Source organism: Ammospiza caudacuta, chromosome 5 (assembly GCF_027887145.1).
Source record: "Ammospiza caudacuta isolate bAmmCau1 chromosome 5, bAmmCau1.pri, whole genome shotgun sequence".
Taxonomy (NCBI): Eukaryota; Metazoa; Chordata; class Aves; order Passeriformes; family Passerellidae; genus Ammospiza; species Ammospiza caudacuta.
In genome coordinates this window covers 4,521,051-4,542,252 of record NC_080597.1, presented here as the reverse complement: position 1 = coordinate 4,542,252, position 21,202 = coordinate 4,521,051, and the positions used below count along the sequence as shown (strand labels likewise).

Here is a 21,202-nt window from a genome sequence, read left to right as displayed (position 1 = left end):
TAGAAAGGGGAAAATCTGGGGAACACCAAGTTGAAGCTACCCTGAAGAGGAACCTTTTAACTTAGCAGAAGTGCAGGAAGCTGCAGTTCTTGAGAACTACATCAAATGGGGTGGTGGTTTGGTGTAATTTGCCAACAAGTGGGTACCTGAGGGTAAACAGGACGGGAAGATATAGTTAATAAAACTGTCAGGCAGTGGGGAGCAGACCCCTGGAGGCAGTGGAGGAGGTGTTGACAGCAGACAAGGGCAAAACAAGGCATGTTCATGATATTCCCAAAGAATAATATAGTTATATTTTCTTCTTAGTCTTGTCTACATGAAAATCTTGCACTTTTTCATTATGCTGATGCAAATGCCTTTTTTGGACACATATCAGTTGAAGTGTGTTGTGTATTGATTTAGCTTAAATCCCTTCCTTACCACTTCAGTTAAAACAGTAGAAACTACTCCAGCAAAATAACATCAATCCTCCTAAAGACTTCACATTAATTTAACAGCATCAGCTTTTGAAATGGTTTAATTAAACTGCAACTTCCTTGCACAGGCCAGGACTGGTTGCTGTGGGAGCAGAAACATGTCAGTGTCTTTTGTGTCTTTTCTTTAACTTGTAAAAAGAAACCTTCTGATCACAGACTGGAGAGGTGGATTAATGTGGGACTGGCAAATACTTTGCTTTATTTTCTCTAGGTCAAGTCCTGTAAAAAGGTACCAAAGCATCAGCACAGACCAAACCTTCTCAGTTGTTTCTGTGGGAGAAGGGGCTTTGTAATGAGGGGAGAGGCAACCTCAATTAAATAGGAAGAACATCATGGCCAGCATCCAAATCCATCTCATCTATAAATGGAAAATTTGCCCATCCCAGACCTACATTCCTGTCCAGTTCTGTTGGTAGGCATGGTTATCACAGGAATGGGATTTTCCTTTCTCCTATATGCAGACTGTAGGTTTTCCAAAGCTCATCACTTTAGAGAACAGTTGACTATTTTTCTTGCCAAGTAGAGGCTCTTGTTCTCATGGAAAAATATTTTCATGCTTCCTTTCAAGTTTCAGCAGTAAGTCATGTCTGGTTTTGACAAGGAAAGGGATGCTTTGAATGTCCTAAGAGTGGAGGAAGAAACATGTTTTCCCTTTGAAAAAACACAAAAGTTTTTAAGAGTGTCATTACTATTTTCCTCATGTTCGAAAAACAAAACAAAATGAAGCACGCAGTAAAACCAGTGAGTTCATCTTGATTAGGAACAACATGAAAACTACCAGTGTGGGATCTGTACAGTTAGAGCTGAATAGAAATTGCTTTATAACTGGAGCTCGTACACAGCAGGGGAGCCAGATGGTTTTAGCTGACTGGGTTACTCAGGTTTTGTAAATCCGAGAGCAGAACCTCATGTGGTGTTTCTCCCGTCACATGGCAGGACCCGTGGGCAAGCTGAACATTTAGTGGGGACGGGGAAGGTCCAGTGATTGCCACAGAAGTTGGGCTCATTGTCCTTCACTAATCCATGGCTGTGCAGTTACTGCACTCTGTGCTCCAGGTCTGCTCTAGGGCTGGTCAGATGGGCTCCTGCACTCTCAGCATCTGTCATTTCCAGAAGGAACTCAGGATGTGCAGGGAGGTTGTATTTGGGTTGCCCACAGACATAGGAAGGAATGATGAATCTGACTCCATGTTCTCAGAAAGCGAATTTATTATTTTATGATACTATATTATATTAAAGAATGCTATACTAAACTATACTAAAGAATACAGAAAGGATACTTACAGAAGGCTAAAAAGATAATAATGAAAAACTTGTGACTCTTTCCAGAGCCTGACACAGCTTGGCACTGATTGGTCATTGAGTCAAAACAACTCACATGAAACCAATGCAACAATCATCTGTGGGTGAACAATCTCCAAACACATTCCACATGTGAGCACAACACAGGAGAAGCAAATGAGATAAGAATTTGTTTTCCTTTTTCTCTGAGGCTTCTCAGCTTCCCAGGAGCAAAATCCTGGGCGAAGGGATTTTTCAGAGAATGTGAATGTGGCAGGGAGGAGGCCATGAGCTGAAAATTGCTCTAGCATGAGGCTTCCAGCAATGGTCTTGGCTGGGGACTCTGCTTGTCCTGCAAGCAGGACCTGTGTGGAGCCCCAGGGGCTGGGAAGGGATGGTGGCCATGTGTGGGTTGCTGCAGAAGCCAGGAAAATCAGGAAAATTGGTTTGGCCTGTGTGTGCTCCCAGCTGCCCCCACAAACCACATGCAACCATAAGAGCAGATAAAATGGCTTATTCATCTCTACAGTTTCTGTATCTTGAGAAGGGCAAGAAGGTCCAACAGTGTGGACCTCATTTTGCGGTGTCTTTTAGAGACATTATACCCTTCCCCAAAAAGAACACTGTTGTTGCCAGATGTTACCCACTTCAGTAAATTCCTTCTTAAGAAGGGCAGGACCATAGTGCCCATTTTGTCCCTCACACATCCCTTGCATTGACCTTGGCTCAGTCCCTTGTTTGACACGTTACAGATGCAGACTTGTACAGCTAAGAATAAGGACAGCAATACTGAATGTTTAAGCAGGTATACTTGACCCATCCAAAATGCTGAATGTTGGATAGTGCTGAAGCAGAAAAGTCTCTTTCTTTGTAATATAAAAAGGAGATACTGAATTACAGGCAAAATATTTTTTCCTGGCCCTTCCATGGATAGCTAGATCTGGTGACAATATAGGAATAGAGTAATTCTGAATAGAAAAAGAGGAATAGATTAATTCTGAATAGAAAAAGAGTGCAAGTCAGGCACAAAATTATTTAAGTGAATGGTTTCCCATGTAAGTAAAACAGATGAAAATTAGAATTGAAAAACTCTGGGAAGTAGAATATTCTGACTCCCCATCATGCATGATTTATTAGTCCTGTCTGACTTTCCACTCATGCTCCTTTTTTGTTAAAGAAATGAGGTGGGGTGGAGGGGGAGGAAGCATGAATTAACTTGTGATACACAGCTATTTATTTAGCAACCCAACTCCTAAAGTTTCCTGGGAAACAATCCTGTAAAAGAGAGGCCTGATTTTGTTGCTTTTTACGGTCAGGAGCAGCCCCAGTGAATTCTGAGGAATTACAGTAAAAGTGGAAGAACAGTGTGACTCAATCCTTGTCTTGATATTATTTAACTATGACACATAGGACAGACTTTTCATGTAGGAAACTCATTTTTGTGCTCCATTCAAAACCAAAGTGAGCTTCAGCCAGTCTTGTTTTGTAAACTGCTGTGATGCAAGAGAGCCACACACCACGGGCAGAAACATAAGAAAGGTCTTTGTGGTTTGTCGAGTGTTTGTGAGAAAACAAACATCATAAATACAGACAGAGATAACTCCACACACACATCAACAAGGTGATAGTTAACCCACGGTTCATTGTAACATGGAAATAAAAGACTTTAGAACAATTTTTTGAGGTGAACCATTCATTTTTTGTTTTAAGACATTAATAAACACAAACTTGAGTATGTGTGGTGCGTGTTTGTTGTTCTCACCATTCTCTGCAGTGACACTGAAGTTCCCATTTTACCCTTTTTGGTTGTATTTGCCCAGATTGTTATGTGCTGTCATCATGCTCTAGTATCAGCACTATCCAGTCTGTTTTCAAAATAACTTATCATGACTAGACACCACCCTGCTGCTTTCTTTTTTTCAAAGCCCTTTAAAATTATCTCTTCCCAGACAGTTCCTTACTGACGTCTGGTGTCTGGAGCACTTTGTTTATCATGGGGGGAAAAAAAGCAGATTAATCACAGGATTTTCTTTGCTTTTGATGCTGCTACAAGAAGTTAATTTGTACAATACTGAGACTAAAAACCAGTGAAATGCTCCAAACCAAAATCTGAAATGTACACTCTCCTAACCCACAAAGTTTCAAAGTGAACCTTGTAAATCTTCTTGTGTCTCTGGCTCTAGAAATGGGAAAACTTTTGATTGTGAGAAAGAAATTTGTTTTCCCAGCCATTGATACCTTGTAAAACTTTTTTTAGAGGCATTTTTGAAGCCTACAGCTGTATTCATGACAATTTCTTCAGAACATTGTGTTCCACACACTTTTTTGTATGTTCTAGGCACCTGCTGTGCTGAGGTGTTTATTTGAAGATGACAATGTAATGGTTTTAAGGGCATAGAGAATATAAAGTTTTTCCCCATGCATATGTTCTCAGCTTGGGATATGTAAAAATATTTTTTTAGTTAATATTTCAGAAGAACAGACAGAAGTCACTTTTTAAACTTCAGAATAACATTACCATTACCTAGCCATTGGGATTACATTAAAAATTCAGTTCCCACTTCAGGTTTAGAATATGATGCCTCCCAAAGCAGTTTCCCTCCATCTGTTTTGCATATAATGAGGGCTTTTATGTATTTTCTTCCTCCTTCTCAGTCATTTATTTGGTATTAATGACTCAGAAAAACTTCTGCACTTACTTAAAGACTAAAGCTCTGATTTTGGTGACAAATGCAGAGTGCTTACACACTCACATTTTTTTTTTAACAGATTTTCCCTCCAAGTAATGCAGTTAGAGAGAGAGAGAGAAGAAAAAAAAGGTAGAGTACTTAATTTTCTCTTCACACGGGCCTTACACTTCTGGTTTTGATATAAAGAGAATCTACTGAAGTTGTGTATTGCCTCCATACCCAAACAAGATGAACGCCCCACTGCGTTAAAACACTAAAGCAGCATTGTTTTAATATTAAGCAGGTATCAAACAGTGCCTAAACCAGTAAAACAAAAGGTGCAAAAGGGCCTTTGCTAAGGAGCTTAAATTGCAATTGGGTGGCTACCTGGTGTGCAAGGTGTGCCTCTGGGCTCTGTCAGGTGCACCCCAAGTTTGAGGTAATCCTAGGCTGGGTTTAAGATGTGCTGGTGTGATATGTTGACAAACAGGGGGAGGTGTGTGATGAAAAATTCCCCACGCACAGGTGAGCTCGAGCCAAGGAAATGCTGAGAAAGAATCACAGGTGTGGGTCCTGCAAGGGGGTGTGTGGCTCCAGCAGAGAGAAGGGAGCCTTTGCCAGGAAAAACGTCCTTGCCAGGAAAAACGTTCATTCTCTTTGTGTTAGTCCATGGTCTGGTGTGTAGAGATGTATAAAGAGATGGATTTAGGCAGGGTCGTTTTACAGTGTTGTAATTCTGAATGCTCAGGAGGCAGTAAGAGTGTTTTTGTCTTTGTAGTGTGTTAGACTCCCAGAACTTCCTCCATACAAATTTGTCTGATGGGCCATCATCAGTTGGGGTGCTGTGAGGTCCCCAGGACAAGGTGAGAGATGAGAATTTCACTCCATGTTCTCAGAAGGCTGATTTATTATTACATTACATTACATTACACACTGAAACTATACTAAAGCAAGAGAAAGGATACATCAGAAGGCTTTACAAGAATGACAGTGAAAGCTCATGACACCTCAGAGTCTGACACAGCTGGCTGTGATTGGTCATCAATTAAAAACAATTCACATGGAACCAATCAAAGGTGCATCTGTTGGTAAACAATCTCCAGACCACATTCCCAAGCAATCAGATAATTATATTTTCATTTTTTCATTATTTTCTGAGGCCTCTCAGCTTCCCAGGAGAAAATCCTGGGCAAAGAGGATATTTCCAGAAAATATCATGGTGACAATCAATAGAATAGGAATGTGAGACAACAGCATGGATAGCAGACAGTATCTAGGTCTTTTGTAGGGGAAAAAAAGTCAAGTGTTGAAAATGAATGGGCCTGCACCCCAGAAAAAGGTGAGGGAGGATTCCCTGGGCACACATCTGGGTGGCAGAGAGAATGGGCTGGTAAGGAATAGGGACAAATTTTCTCTAGAAAAGGAGACAAATTCGTGCAGTAGGAAAACACACAGGAGAACTTTTAGAGAGAGGATTTCAGGGTTATTAAAGAGTGCAAGGACTTGATTACAGAACTTTATTTTGAACGTGAAATTATTAATGAAGACAGATCATGCATCAAATACTTGTAAACAAAGAGCTGAGGGTTTTCTGGAAATTAAAATGGGTATGTCTGCAATGCTCTGTGGCAACCACTGGATCTGGCTTTGAACAAAGTAACTATTCTGTGAGAGAGTACCAAGGGCATAATCACTGAAGAACGCTCCTGTTTGCCACAGTTTTAATCAATCATTAATCAGCCTTTCTTCTTTCCAGTTCTGTTTTCTTCTGCTTCTGCCTTGCTCAGCTCCAGGACTTTATTCAGAGTGGCGCAGTTGCACTGGTGCCCTGGCAGGAGTTTGTGCATTGAGGAAAGGAGTTTCCTGGACTCGTTCTGCCGCAAACATTCCAGCTAAATGCAACAGCCTGGAAGGGCTCCAGAGCAGAGACCCTGAAAAATACAACCCAGCTGGTGTGAGAGATAATAGCTGCCAAGTGAGGGTAGCTGTCTGCAAGGAGTCACGCACAGGGATGTGGCCTGGACTCGCCTGTCCTTGGATATGCTGAAATGTGAATAATCAAAGTCATTAGGCTGCTTTTGCCATGCTAATGAAATGGTCTTGCCTAAAGACTAAAGGAGACAAAAATCTGTATTTAATGGCCACAGAGGTCCTGGACTGTGGCATGGGTTACTGTCTACTCACTAACAACTGCATATTGGCATAGAATGGTTCTTTCTGTTAATTGTATTCTTACAGTGCTGATATTCAAGAAAAGACACTTTTTCCTTCTATCTCTAGGAACTTTGCTTCTTTTCCTTGCTAAATCAGTGGACCAGTTTGCCTGAAGGCATGGTGACTGCAGGTGTGTGGTTGTGCACACCTGGATGTGGATTTGGGAGCATTTCTCTTCACCAGCTTGAGCTGATGGGTGGCAAATCAAACTCTTCCACACTCTGAACTTGAGTACTGCTTCAATTACACAGGCTGCACTGGGTTAATGCTCTAAGTTCTGGCTTAGATAAATCTGACAGAAATGAAATGTATCTGTTAATATTAAAGTTGGTGGGTGAGGTGAAAAGGATTTTATGGGTAACTGTTAAGAAAAATGCATATCCAGTAGAAATATTCTGCAGAAGTAGCAGATTTTATTGTGGTTCTGTGGTGAGGTCAGGAACAGCTCTATCACGAAAGGCACTGAGAGTATTCTCCCTGAGATGCTGAATGCTTTCTGGAGCTTCCCAAATGAATGAGGAACAAAGGGCAGTAGCCACCAAAGAGAAGCAGGATGCTGCTCACCAGCAGCCTGGCTGGTGCTGTGAGCCCAGCAAAGCAGGTTTCATCTGGATTAGCCTTCTTTCCCACTGATATCTTAGCATCTGGATATCCTTGTAAATGTATAAGTAAAATCCTTGTAAATGTACAAGAAAGTAAAATTTTTCCTCACAGCACACTAGAGACATTATTTAATACCTCTGCCCCAAATTTTCTTGAATTTAGTCCTGTCATTCTTTCCTATCAGAATCTGAATCCCCATCTTTTATTTTCATGGACTATTTTTTTAACTTATTAAAAAGGGAAGATCACCTCCGTCCCCAGTAGGGAAGGATGACAGAGCACATTTGGTGTACATCCAGTTTGTGGCCCTCTGAGCTTTACCTCGTGTCTGTTCAGGGGTAAGCATTTAGAGAAGAAAATGTGACTGATGTGGTATCAAAGATGCGCCCTGGTAATTTTTAGAAATAAAATCAGACCTATGGCAATAGGACACTGCCTTCCTACACCACTTCCCACTTGTTTTTATTTATTTCAGATTGGGATTAGAAGCCTATGGGAATGAGGGATGCATGATCCTTAAGAAGATTCAAGTCTATTTTTTTTTTTTTTTTGGCTAGTGATTTCATTATAGTAATTAGAATTTGGCCCCTTGCTTTTCACCAAAACATGAAGGTCCTAAAGCGGTTTCGGGAGGTTTGGACGCCTCGGGTCGTGCTCTGCGTGCCCGGACGGGCGGGGGCAGCCAGCATTTCTGCGGGAATCCCTGGCACGGGGACCCGCTCCGGGGCCGGGCTCGGCGGGGCGCCATGGCCGCGGCACCCCCGGCCTCGGCCCGCCCCGGGCACCGCGTCACCGCCCCGCGCCGCCCCCATTGGCTGAGCCCGCCGCCAGTCCGCCCGGCCGGCCAATCAGCGCGCGCCGCTCTCGCGGGCGCGGAGGCGCCGCGGCCGCAATAAGACGCGCGGTTCGCCCGTGGCCCGGCCCGGCCGCGGCTCCGGCGCTCCCCGTGAGGCGGCGGCGCGGCGTCAGCCCGGTAACTCCCGGGCGATTGGGCACGGGAGGAGGAGCGGCGGCCCTGGGTTCGGGGGGGTTTCCTTGGCGGGGCTGTTCCGGCCCTCCTGGGAGGGATGGTGGTGCTGTCCCCCGGGGGAGGGGGCGGTGGCTGCGGGGCACCCCCTGCGAGCCCGTGGCCGTGTCTGTGTCTGTGTGCCCGTGTCCCTGCGGGCCCGTGGCCGTGTCTGTGTTTGTTTGCGCGGCTCCGGGAGGCGCTGCCCTGCTTGTGGCCGAGGCCCCGTGCTCAGGAAGGGCTGGGACACGCAGGTGCTCCGCTCAGGGACGCCTTGGGAAAGGGATGAGCTCGACCCGGCTGGAGCAGGAGTCCTGGAAGTGACCGCTTTTGGTGTGGGACCTTAAAGCTGTGCTTGGCCCAGAGATTGGCCGGTGTAAGATGTTATCTGTCCTGAGCACCGTGCGCTGCTGTGCTGAGCTGCAGCTCTGCGTTTCTGTTCTGTCTTAGAGTGAACCGCAGGATGGTTTGGGTTGGAAGGGACCTTAAAGGCCATCTAGTTCCAGCCCCGTGCCATGGGCAGGGACACCTTCCACTAAACCACATTGCTCACACTCCAGCCAGCCTGGCCGTGAACACCTTTAGCGATGGGGCACCCACGGCACCTTCTCTGGACAGCCTGTTCAGTGCCTCTGTGCTGGCTCCACATCTGCTGTCTATATCCTCCCTGGTCCTCCGGAGATTTTAGTAGATTTCTGCACACTAAACCTATGGTAATTGCAGCCTAAACAAATCTTAGGGAGCAAATGATGTCCCGGGGCATATGGGAGAGCAGAAACTTTCCCTTGATGGAAATGCAGGAGCTGTGGCATCTTTTTGGGAGAAGGCATTTGGTGGCTTTCCCAGCCCATACAAGCAGTGTGTGCTCTATTTTTTAACAGCTTTGAGAGCAAATGGTGCTGGTATGGCCGTTTGCACTTGTGAGCTCTTTCTGTGAGCACTGGTGTTTATTCTTTCCCTGCAGGTAACCAGCCAGGAGTGTGTGCTGGCCTTGGTATAAAGCAGCTCTTGAGCCCGAGCTGGGATTTGTGTAGGTTGTTCCTTTGCTGTAGGAAAGGTGAGTAGGATTATTTCCATGTGTTGCTCTAAGGCTTTCCTGTTTAAATGCTTCCAGAAGTGGACTGATACTCAGACAACACTCTGACTTGCTAGTTCTTTCTAAATTTGTTTGAGAATTGTGCTTCTGCCTAATGCTTTATAGAAGTGAACTGGAATTTATAGCACCCAGATACTGTTTGGTCTTTGTATAAGTATATCTTTTATACTAACTAAATTTTTTATTGTTTTTGGCTAAAATGCCAATTAAACTTTGGCAAACAGGTGCATCACCCCTATTGTTGGGTCTTAATTTGGTTTTGTAGCTTGTGTAATCTCTTCCTGTGAATAACAGAATCAATTAATCTGAATAGTGAAGTATTTGCAGAGATAGAGCTTTCTGTGCAGCTATTTTATGTGTAGTAGCTCATGCTGTGAACACACTGCAATTCTTTAATTGTATCTTTGGTATGTTGAGTAAGGATCGGTTGCTTTAGGTGGAAATGCTGTCAAATACTTGTGTTTGTTATAAACCTAGGAGCTTACAGCATGCAGCTTAGTGTTGGGTCTGATGTGACACCTGAATCCTAGCAATAGCTGATTTCTTTGCTTAAAGTGCAGCTGATTATTTGGAGTGGGAAAAGTGGACCATGCAGGGGGTTTTGTCTGAGATGTTTCTTGCCCTACACAAATCCCAGCCTGCCTTTGCATGAAATGAGACTTTCTTTTGTATTTTTTAGCTGTCTGTTGGGTGTCAAACAATACCTCCTGATATTCTGTGAAAACCTCAGTCCTCAAAGGCTTTTTAATCCTGAGCTGTGCCATTAGGCAGAAATCAGCACTGGGGGGGTTTGCAGAGTGCCCTGGTTTGATGTAGACTTTGTATTAACGTAAGATTAGAGGAGAGCTAAGCTGCTGTTACAAGCAAGATGAGATTCCTGAGTCTGTTAATGAATTCAACTTTTCTAGACACTTTTTTTTGAAAGCCTGTTAAAATGAATGCTGGTATTGTGCTGGGTGTTTCCCAAAACCCAGAGTGCATGGGCCTACCCCATCCTGCTGACCTAATTCAGGGTCACAGAGGGCCTGAATTTGAGACTCCTGGAGTGCGACTGAAGCAGCTCCAACTGATTTGAGGTGAGGGGAGCTCCTTCAGTGTGTCATGGAAATTCAGCCCAAGGCTGGGAGTGCAGAAATCAGAGCTCAGTCTGCCACTGCCCGTGGTTTTGAGAGCACTTAATATTCATCTGAGATACAGCAGTCTCCCCAGTGCAGAGAATTGTATTTTTATATTTTTTCCCCTGCTCTGTCCATTGCCATCTAGCCTTGTCTGAGGTCAGAGAGATTGGGTGGGGTTTTCAGAGTTGCAGTCCTGTGTTAGATGGACCTTTCAGGCATCCCAGTGTCTGCTGGCAGATCTTTGCCCACCTTGGCAGACCCTTGGGTGGGTGGTCAAAATGCATCTGCCATTGAAGACAGTCCAGAGGAGATGTTGCTTGAAAGGAAAAAGAGGAAGGTGCTGTTTGACCTTATGAATGAGGACAGCAAACAGGCTTTTTGTGCCCACTCCCAAAGTAAAAACATTAATCCTGGTGCCTAAGAATCTGGCATTGTAATTCACAGACAGGAGAGGAGAAATAGACTTGAAAGTCAGGAAGAGGGTGGGATAATCTGTGAGGTCACTTGGGGATTCAGTGAAATGAGGACTCACTGGCTGTACATTGCATCCCAGAGTATCTGTGCTGTCACACGTGAGTGTGGAGGCATGATGGAGGAGGTGGCCTGGGGAAAAAGTCAAGCATAGACTGGCATAATTAGCAGGACAGGATGGGGATATGAGGAAATTCTGCAGAGTGTGACTGTGTTGACACCTCCTTTGAGAAGAGCTGATAAGGTTTTGTGTGTTGCCAGCTGCTGTCCTGTGGTGCCACTCTGCAGTTCCTCTGGCTGAGGGCCACAGCTGCTCTCTGTGCCTGCATTCCCTTGGAGCAGAGAGGATCTGGACAGCCCTGCTGGGCTCCAGCTGCCTGGGGCCCCTCAGAGTTCCCCAGTGTGACAGGGGTCCAAGGAAAAGGGAAGAGAGAGGATCTGACTCCATGTTTCAGAAGGCTGATTTATTATTTTATGATATATGTTATATTAAAACTATGCTAAAAGAAAGGATTTCATCAGAAGGCTGGCTAAGAATAGAAAAAGAGAGAATGAATAACAAAGGCTTGTGGCTCAAATAGTCTGAGACAGCTGACTGTGATTGGCCATTAATTAGAAACAAGCACATGAGACCAATCCCAGATGCACCTGTTGCATTCCACAGCAGCAGATAATCATTGTTTGCATTTTGTTCCTGAGGCCTCTCAGCTTCTCAGGAGAAAAAATCCTAAGGACAGGATTTTTCATAAAAGATGTCTGTGACATCCCAGTGAGGGAGATCTGCTGCTCTGGGAGCCTGGGATACTGAGTGAGGCTCTGTTTGAACACTTGAGGCAAACTGTAGGCTGGAGCAGCTTGTACCAATCTGCTCCTGATCAATGGTTTTAGTGGGCTAGTTGCAACAAGCTGGGTGAAGGATGGCACTTTCCTTCCCACATGGAGTCTCCTGGTTTGGAATTCCTCCCACTCTCCGTTGTAAAATCACGCTCAGCAGGCACTTGTTTCCTTGCTTGTTTTGATTCTGATAGCTGTTTACTTTTCACTGCCTTATTGCTACTTGTACTGCATTGTCTGTGGGATGTTTGACGTGTCTGTCTCGTGTCTCTGTCCAGATGTGTCGCTGTTAGATGCCAGACCAGCTGCCCTCTGTGCCAAGCTGCAACCAAGATGGCAAAGTACAGGCTCGTTCTCCTGAGACATGGGGAAGGAGCCTGGACCAAGGAGAATCGCTTCTGCAGCTGGGTGGACCAGAAGCTGAGCAGTGATGGCATAAAGGAAGCTCAGAACTGTGGCAAGCACCTCAAGGCCCTGGGCTTCGAGTTCGACCTGGTCTTCACCTCCGTGCTGAGCCGCTCCATCCAGACTGCCTGGCTGATCCTGCAGGAGATGGGCCAGGAGTGGGTGCCCATCCAGAGCTCCTGGAGGCTGAACGAGCGTCACTACGGGGCCCTGATCGGGCTCAACAGGGCAGAGATGGCTCTGAACCACGGCGAGGAGCAGGTGAAGATCTGGAGGAGGAGCTACGATGTCACCCCGCCCCCCATCTCTGAATCTCACCCCTACTACGCCGAGATCTACAACGACCGCCGCTACAAATGCAGCGATGTGTCACAGGAGAACCTCCCCAAGGCTGAGAGCCTGAAAGATGTGCTTGACAGACTCCTTCCCTACTGGAATGAAAAGATAGTGCCAGAACTGAAAAGTGGCAAAATGATTCTTATTTCTGCTCATGGCAACAGCAGCAGGGCGTTGCTGAAGCACGTGGAAGGTAAGGGCCTCTGTTCCAGCCTTCCCCTCTTCTCCTTGCTCAATGCCTTGGAGCTTTAGGTGTTGTTCTCTAGTGTCAGACCCAGAACTGGTCTTAGAAATGACTTATTTGGGACTTTATGATAAAAAACATCCTTTTCATTGTTAGATTCTTCCCTCTCTTCCTCTTTCATCTCCTGGCTTCTTGGCCATCCTACACTGGAAGTTAAACTTTATTAATTTCTTTGTGGGTAGAGCAGGATTCAGTGATTATATATGTGTGAATGCAACCTGCTGCAGTCCTGGAAGAGTTGTAGTTGCAGTTACAAATGTGCACAGACTGGATTGTGTCCACTCAGGTTTTTTTTTTTAGTTTTAAAATCCTGTGTTCTATGGCTCTGCCTGCTGATTACTTTTTGCATTTGGCCATGCTGGAACAGTCAGGAGTCTGAAGGGTGTGAAATGAGCAGGTACAAATGGCTTTTGAGACTAGAGAGGCTGTGAATCCTGGGGTGCAGATCATGGATGGAGGAGGAAGAGCTGGTTCAGTCAGTTCATGATGTGGTCACAGTGGTTGTCCACACTGTGTGAAATGATAAATGAAGAAGGGGAAAGGGGATCTGGTGGCTCCCCTGCCTCCCAAGAGCTGAACCAGCTCCATGAAACCGTGCTGGCCAAGCCCTTTGGGGGTGGCATGGTGACAGCTGAGTGTAGGTTCCAGCAGAGATCCTGGGAGGGGACATAGCCAGGAGAGCTGACCCAAACTGATGATCCCAAGAGGGATATTCCTTAGCCCTTATGATGCCTGCCCAGCAGGGAAAGCTGTAAGGTTTTCTGTGTTGCTGTTTAGGTGGCCTGGAAAGGCCCAGGGATGGCCTTGGAGAGCCGACGCTTCAAAGGACGAGGAGAGACTTCTGATCTTGTCTCGGTCTTGGTGTTTATTAATTGTTTATCTAAAAGATTTTCTTTCAGCCCGACAGAGGTCTGCACAGCAAGTCAGCCATGGGCACACTCTCGAAGCCCCCGGGCGGTCACTTATCTTTATACCCTAAGTTACGTGTACAATATTTATCATTTTACTCCAATACCTTCTACCCTTATTAACCGGTGCACTTCTAGTAATGACCAATCCCAGAGTGCCACCACCACCACAGAAGATGGAGGCCAAGAAGAAGAAGAAGAAGGACAGGACACGCCCCAATTCCTCCATCTTACTTCTTTAGACCCCCCTGTACCAAAATCCTAAACCCTGTGTTTTACACTTTAACTAACTTATCCCTTCACCATTCACCCAGTGGAATCCTCCCAGTCCTCATACAGGTCTCATCTCCTGTGTAGGATCAAAATCCTGCCACCAGACACTTCTGGCAACATTCCAGGATTCCCGAGCCCCCCAAGGGTGGTCTCGGCCTCTCTGCACCTCCATCCTGAGGTGCTGAGATCCCACAGAAAGCTAAGAGAAAGGAGGAAGGGCATGTGTGATGCCATTGAAGCAGTAGCTGTGCACACGGAAGCCCTGATTAGTGGCAAGTGATTGGATTGCCTGCTGATGGGAAGTAGAGAATAAATCCTTTGCTTTCTTTTGCTTCTGTGCTTGGCCTCTACTAGTGCTTTAGTAAACTGCCTTTACCTTGACCCACAAGTTATTTTTGCATATTTTCTCCCCACCCATAGAGCTGAGCATGGGAGTGATAGAGCAGCTTGGTGAGCAGCCACACCACCAACCCACCACAGTTTTTTTTTGGTGCCCCACTGTAGCCCCCTACTACTAAAGCCTGGTGTGCAAACCTGATACAGACAGAAAGTCTTGGCAGACATGAGTGGAACAAATGTAAATTATACACTACAGCCATGGTTGTAGCCCACCCATCTTTCTTTCCTTAAAATTTGCACAGCAAGGTAAGAGTCTGTCAAGATGAAAAGCCAGATTCTAACACTGTGCTTGTTTCCCTCCTCTGCTCTGTTGAAGTTAGATCTGTTCAGCCTGCAGGGAGGGCAGAAAGTGGCTCTGAATATTTTCCTTACCAGGCTAAAGCTTTAGTGCTTCCATTAAGCATATGGGATGCTATGACCTGGTTTAGAACTCAGTTACAAAGCACCAGTATTAAACAAGCTTTTGTGGCTGAATTGATGCATTTGATCTTGTGTATGATCTTTTATTGGATGAATCATCTGGACATGCAGAGAGGAGGGCTGTTGTTATTCTCAACAGCTCTTGTGGGTTTTGGCTTCCTCTGACCATAAGAATAGGAGGGAGGAACCTGGTAAGAGCAGGTGAGAGGGAAGGAGAAGCTGAACCAGCCCCTCTGCAAGTGCTGTAGGTGCTCAAAATCTGGGATTTGTCTCTGTAGGACTTTGCAAGGTCCAAATATTTCAAAACACTCCATGGGCTACCACATGAAGGTGAGTTCTTAAACTTGCCTGGAGTTATTTCCAATTTGTGTGTTTGGTTACCCAGTTTGGTTAAATGGAGAGTAAGTGAGCTGGGGAGGAATTCTGAATGTGATTTTGAAAGGTCTCTTTTATAAAAAGTGCTGTACCACGTTACTGTAGTGTTTCTGTACCTGACTTCACAGGTGGGGAACAGTGTTCTCAGGACAGAGCATGGGATATGTTCACTTGAGGGTGCAGCTGCCTAGACAGCATTTTATCTGGGCTCCTCAGGAAGTCATCTTGAGTATTTCACTAATGTCTGTGGGTTCTCACAACTATAAGTAGGTAGGACCTGTTTTTTAAACCTTCTTGGGTAAAAGCTGCTTCCAGCAGCTCAATATTTCAGCAGTGCTGAGAGCCAGGCTTTGGTATTAAACTGGAGGGAAGCATGTTATGTCTTCAGTGGTCTTATTTACCACTGCACCTTGGAGCCAGCAGTTGAGGTCTTGCCCTGATTTCACCCTTCTTCCCTGTGCCATGGGCTGGGTTGTGACTCAGGCCAGCTCAGATGGAGCTCAGGAAAAGGTCAGCTGGTTCTGGTTACAGCACATGGAGTAACTGGATAGCACTCAGCTCACACTGCAGCCATTGGTGTGATCCCTTTGGTGTCCTCCTGTCCTGCTGGCTGGGGACTGGTCTGGTGAGCTCTCCTGCAACTGAAGAGCCTGTGTGACCAGCCTGCTCAGCCTCTTGCTTCCTGGAGAACAGAAATGCTACACACAGAAACAGGCACTGTTGTTTCTTTAGGATTTTCATCTGACTTCAGCTTGTGTTTCCAGACTGCTGGCTGTGGGGCTGCACTTGTGTATGGGGAAAACTCCTGAGGAGAACACCATCATGTTTGCTGCTGTGTGTTTATCCTAGGCTGCACTGTTTTGCTTTGTAAATCAATACTAGCTGACATTGTGGTCACTCTGTGTTCTGTAAAAACAGCAAAATGCAGTTCTGAATCCGTGTAGCTACAGCTAGTTTTGTTTAATCCGTCTCCAGAGGAAACTTTTAAATATCATGTCTCCTGACCACATTATGTGGTTTGCCTAAACTCTCCTGCATGACCTCATCTGCTGTGTGTGTATGTGACTGGTTTAGTCTGGGAGACTGAGCTTAGGAGGTGGCCAGATCACTTCCTAGGCATGGATTCCCTGGGAATATACATGGGGATGTGGGTGTTAAAATCTAATGCTTCAGAATCCTTGAAATAAGAGCTCAGGCAGCTTGTTTTGCAAACAAAGTCCTTGAGAACAGTGGCTGGTAAATGGATGCATTATTTTCCCCACCCATTTCTGTGCCATTTTAAATTCTAGGTATTCTTTGAGATTTTTCCCTGTAGGTCTGATTCTGTGGCCTACACCAGGTGAATTATTTGTCCCTTGTATGCAAGAATTGCTTGAGCTATCTGAGTGTGACTTGTTTCAGTGGACTGATGCTCAATATGTAACAAGGTGTGAGTTCTTGGCCAAGGTTTGTTTCTGGTGCTCCATGCCCTTCTGGAACTTAGGGCTCACCCAAGTGCTGAGCATGAAGCAAGAATAGATCACCCCAAAAGCTGGGTGCTGGTGCAGTCTCTGGGCAGGGGTACATGATCCTCACCTCATGAGCAATTCTGTTTTTTCTGGCCTGTTGTCAGCCCACTGTTGCTGAGTTGCTTGACTGGTGTGTGTTTTCCTGTTAATGTGATGGCTCTGCTGTTCTACTTAATGTGCAAATCTCTGGTGAATTTACACCCCTGTGTTCTGGGGACCATCTGTTTTGTCAGCTGCTGCAGGAGGATGTTTGCTTGCTGCACCTTGGTCTGGTCCATGTGGTGTCATCACTTCAGCAGCTTGTGGTGTGTGTTTTCTGAGAGAATTACTCAAATCTGCCCTGCCTCACAACAGCAGGCTGCTGCTGGGACCTCAGTGCTTCCAAAAGGGGGTGGAAAAGGAAATCTTGACATTCCCAATGACACCAGCTTGCTTTTGCCTGATTTTTTTAAAGGATAATATCTTTGCAGTCAGTGCTTTTAATGCAATTATTTAGACTTTGTGTGGAAGCTTCACCAGGATGTTTGGTCTTGGAGGCTTTGGATGTGTGTTTGATATAAAAATAAACAGCAATTTCATTGAGATGAGAGCCCAGAATATTTTAATTACATGTCTGCATAACATAAATATTATTTTCCAGGTACACATTCCTTTAGTTAAGTGGAAAAAAAAAAGAATGCTCCAAGCTGTGCAAGTTGACTTTCTGCCTCCTTTTTCTTCCCCTCATTTGAAAGTGGAAATGAATATCTTATATGCAGGAATTCTGAGAACAGTACTGTGGACTTGCTTGTGAGAAATCAGATGTGGGCAAGGAGTGATTCTCACACAAGCAGAATTAAATACTGTTTTTTGTGACAGTTTGTGTGATAAGAGTTGCCCAGAAAATTTAAGAGAAAAATGAATCTTGTTACCCTGCCTCTTTAATGGGCTGTGTAGCAGAGGTTGTTTCATGTTGGAGTAGCACATGTGGGCTCCCATCTTTTGTGATGTGTGAGTTGGGAAATGATGGAGGGGAACCTATTGTGCTCCATGTCCTGTATGAAAGGAACAGTGTAGTCTCCTGGGCAATCTCTTCCTGTTTATTGCACACATGGGGGCTGAAAAAGTGAAGAAACTTCCTCACCTGGATGGGAATTCTCCTCTTCAGCTGCTCCTGAAGGACTTGGCAAGTTGTGGCCTAGCTGGGAATTGACCCTTGAGTGGCTGGTGGTGTCCATGGAGGCTGGAAGGTGTCCTTGACTGTTTGTAGACTGGGTAACCTCAGAAATAAGGCAGGAGGCAGTGAGGAGGCTGCAGGTGTAACTCTGTTTTGTTTTTCTTTGGCAGGCATCTCCGATGAGGACATCATCAACGTCACCCTCCCCACTGGTGTGCCCATACTGCTTGAACTTGATGAGAATTTGCACCCTCTGGGCCCTCACCAGTTTCTGGGTGATCAGGAAGCTATCCAAGCTGCCATCAAAAAAGTGGAAGATCAAGGGAAAGTGAAATCTGCTGAGAAGTTAAATCCCACTGTCTAACACAGCTGTGTTCAGTGTGTGAGGATGTGTGAATGACTGCTAGGTTGCACTGTGTGAATGTCTCAAGCACTAAATAATTAGCAGGGACAATTGTTGAGTCTCAGGTTGGTAGCTTACCCCTCTGCCTTTTCAAAAACTGGAATTTAGATTGCAGTGTGTGAGGTTTTCAATGCTGGAAAAGGAAGAGATGATTCAGGTAAAGGAAGCTGGCAGGGCAGCCTGCCCCAGATCCACACTGAGGATGGCCCAGAGGAATAAAGGGATGTGATATTGGTGTCAACAACAATCAGTCCTGATCTGGTAAGGAGAAAAGCACCAGCTTACTGGACTAATTTAAGTCCAGGATGTTACGGGCACTGAAACTGTCACTGACAAAAATGTCACTGTTACCAACTAGTATTTTTCTGTGTCACAGTAGCTGTGTCAGTTTGTTCATCTGGACAACTCTCTGCCTTTGTTATTTTGAGTCTTCTGTGGCCAGTTCACAATCCAGAGACTTTTGTAGAGATGTTCTGACTACTAGAGTTATCATAGTTAGCTTTTTTTACACTCTGTTTGGTTTTTAAGGAATGCAGATGGAATCCCTTTTCCTCCACCATCTTTGCAAAGCCATCACTGCATTTTGCTGGCTTGCAGTAATAGGATTTAAGTCAGTCTTTAGTCCACAAAAGAAGCACAAAGGTTTTCTTTTGCTCAAATTTTAAATTATGTAGCTCCTAGTGAGGCACCTGAATACCTTTGAAACACTTGGGTAAGGTGCACCAGAGGTTTCATCACCCCTTAGTCATTTGATAAATAATTCCTGCTCACCTCAGCCAAAGTGACATAGGAAAAACCCCTCTAAGCTTTCCTGAGTTGCAAAGGTATCTTGATAAATGTGTTCCACAGTAACATCCATGTGGCATTATCTATGTCCAGCTCTCTGAAAAGCTGGAAGTGGTGCGTGCAGCATGTCACAAGTGTTGCAGCTTGTTCAGCCATCCTGCTGGTAAGGAAAGCTATTCTGCCATGCCTGAAGGAGTTCTCCTGTGAAGCTCTCCTCACAATCACAGCTTGATTCCTGCTGTGTGTTTGGCACTGGATCTGACCAGTTCACCCTGAGGTTGGATGCAGTGTGGCAGCAGTGGCAGCCTGGTGTTCTCTTCATGTACACCAGCACCAGGGTAATTCCACTTCTGAAGGGTTGCTCCTCATCTTACTGCAGGTATGAAACTGATAAAAAGTTTACATCTGACCCACTGTGCCAACACCTGAGCACCTGATTCTGACCTTGGATGCCAACATGGGTGGCACCTGTGTGTGTGCTGCGTGAGCTGGATATGTTCTCAGCATGGCCCAGCTACAAATCTCAGTGTTGATGGGAGTTTCCTTGATATGAGTATAAAGTTTTAAAATCCTGCTTTGCAGTGAGCAGCTCTGTAGCTTGCTTTGTAAGTGTGAGAGGATGTTTTTTCCTTTTGAAGAGAGCAGTGTGACAGTGTGGTGTGCCTCTGACAGCCTTGCTGATGTGTGGAGCAAGACTTTGCAGGTCTGATGCCAGCTCACATTAGAGTAGCACCTACTCCATAGAAGACTTCTTGCTAGAGGGTAGTTTCTCATGCATGAATGGTACTTGGGCTTCTCTTTGTTTTTGTGAAACAAAGTTACATGTTTTTCTTTTAAACATAAAGCTGGTAGGTTTCATCTTTCTTTGTACAAGAGACATATTTCAGTGTTTTTTGGTTGCTTTGGTTTTTTTCCCCCTCTGAAATGCTATTAGCAGCTTCTCTGCTACTTGATTTGATACTGACTTAGTTTCTGGGGTTTTAGTTTCAGTGCTTAGAGTAACTCTGGCTCTTAGTTGATAGTTTCCAAGTGAGTGTTACAGTGTTAGATTGCTGATCAGCAAAAGTTCACCTGTGAAAACCCTGGGAAGGGTCACTGGCACTCAAGTGAGTAAATTCTTCCCCAAACAGTAAATAATGTGTGAAGCTTAATATCAAGTAAATGCTACTGTAGGCTTGTAAACAGAGCCACCTGTTGCCAGTGGGAGCTGGGTGCACCCAGGTGTGTGAGCACACAGGCCATGTCCGCATCCCTTGGGCACTGTGGAATTGGAATGCAGAGCTGCTTCAGGATGTGACATGCAGCTGCAATGTCCTTGGAAATGACCCCAGCTGAGCTGGGAGACAGACTCTGTCCTCCCCTTAGAATCCATGGTCTCTTCTGTGGCTGGAGAGGGGAATGGAAAGGTGGGTGAGGGAATTTAAGGAGCATTAATTGCAGCTGAAATCATCCTTTGAGTCGTGGCCAGGATGAGGAGAGCAGCAGTGTGATGTTTGCAGGAGGTGCTGTTTCTGCAGTGCTGCTTTTGACAGTGCTCTGGGCAGTTTGGCTTTGTTTGCTTGGGCTGTGGCTCCGCAGTGATGACAGGATTTTATGTGCACATCTGGCAGCAATAACACCTTGCAAAAGTATCAAATGGAATTGGGGATTTCATTCTGCTCTTCAGGATTATTTTAATGCCTTGCAATTCCAAGTAACCTTTTTTTTAAAATCCTGATTCATAAACCATGTCTAGTGAAGAACAGACACAAGTTCCAAGGTGTCAGACACCAAGATCTTCAGGCATAGCTACATCAGAGGGAGAAATGAGAATCTTGCTGTAGAGATCAGTGGTTGGGAAGCATTTTTCCCTATGTTTGAGTGTGCCTCACAGTCGTCCTATAAGGTAAATGGTGTTTTTAACATAATGGATGTGGTTGATTTGGTTTGTTTATGCATTTTTAACATGTGGTCCAGTAGCAGTAATAGCTCTAGATCCTCTTGAAAACCTTTGTAAATATGGTGGAGCTGGCAGGTTCTTTTTAACTCAATAAATTCACCTGAAATAGAATTTAATTTGGCTTCAGTAATTTTTTTTCTTCTGCTCCTATCCCCTTTGTTTCCTTTTCAGGGCTGGTAAGTAAATAAAACTGACCTTCAGTATTCCAAAACTTCTCAAACACTTGTTTATCACACATCATGCAGTCAATTGGGTTAAAATAGTGCTGGAGCCAACACTTCC

At 45.1% G+C, this 21,202-nt stretch overlaps 1 protein-coding gene across 1 annotated transcript; it reads left to right on the top strand.

Annotated features, from left to right (window-relative positions):
• Nucleotides 1-8,117: 8,117 nt before the first annotated feature.
• Nucleotides 8,118-21,001, top strand: BPGM (bisphosphoglycerate mutase). Its single transcript, XM_058804888.1, has 4 exons — nt 8,118-8,216; nt 9,214-9,306; nt 12,047-12,702; nt 17,963-21,001. Exons 3-4 carry the CDS (start codon nt 12,102-12,104, stop codon nt 18,154-18,156), a joined length of 795 nt encoding a protein of 264 aa, XP_058660871.1. The 5' UTR covers nt 8,118-8,216; nt 9,214-9,306; nt 12,047-12,101; the 3' UTR covers nt 18,157-21,001.
• Nucleotides 21,002-21,202: the final 201 nt, after the last annotated feature.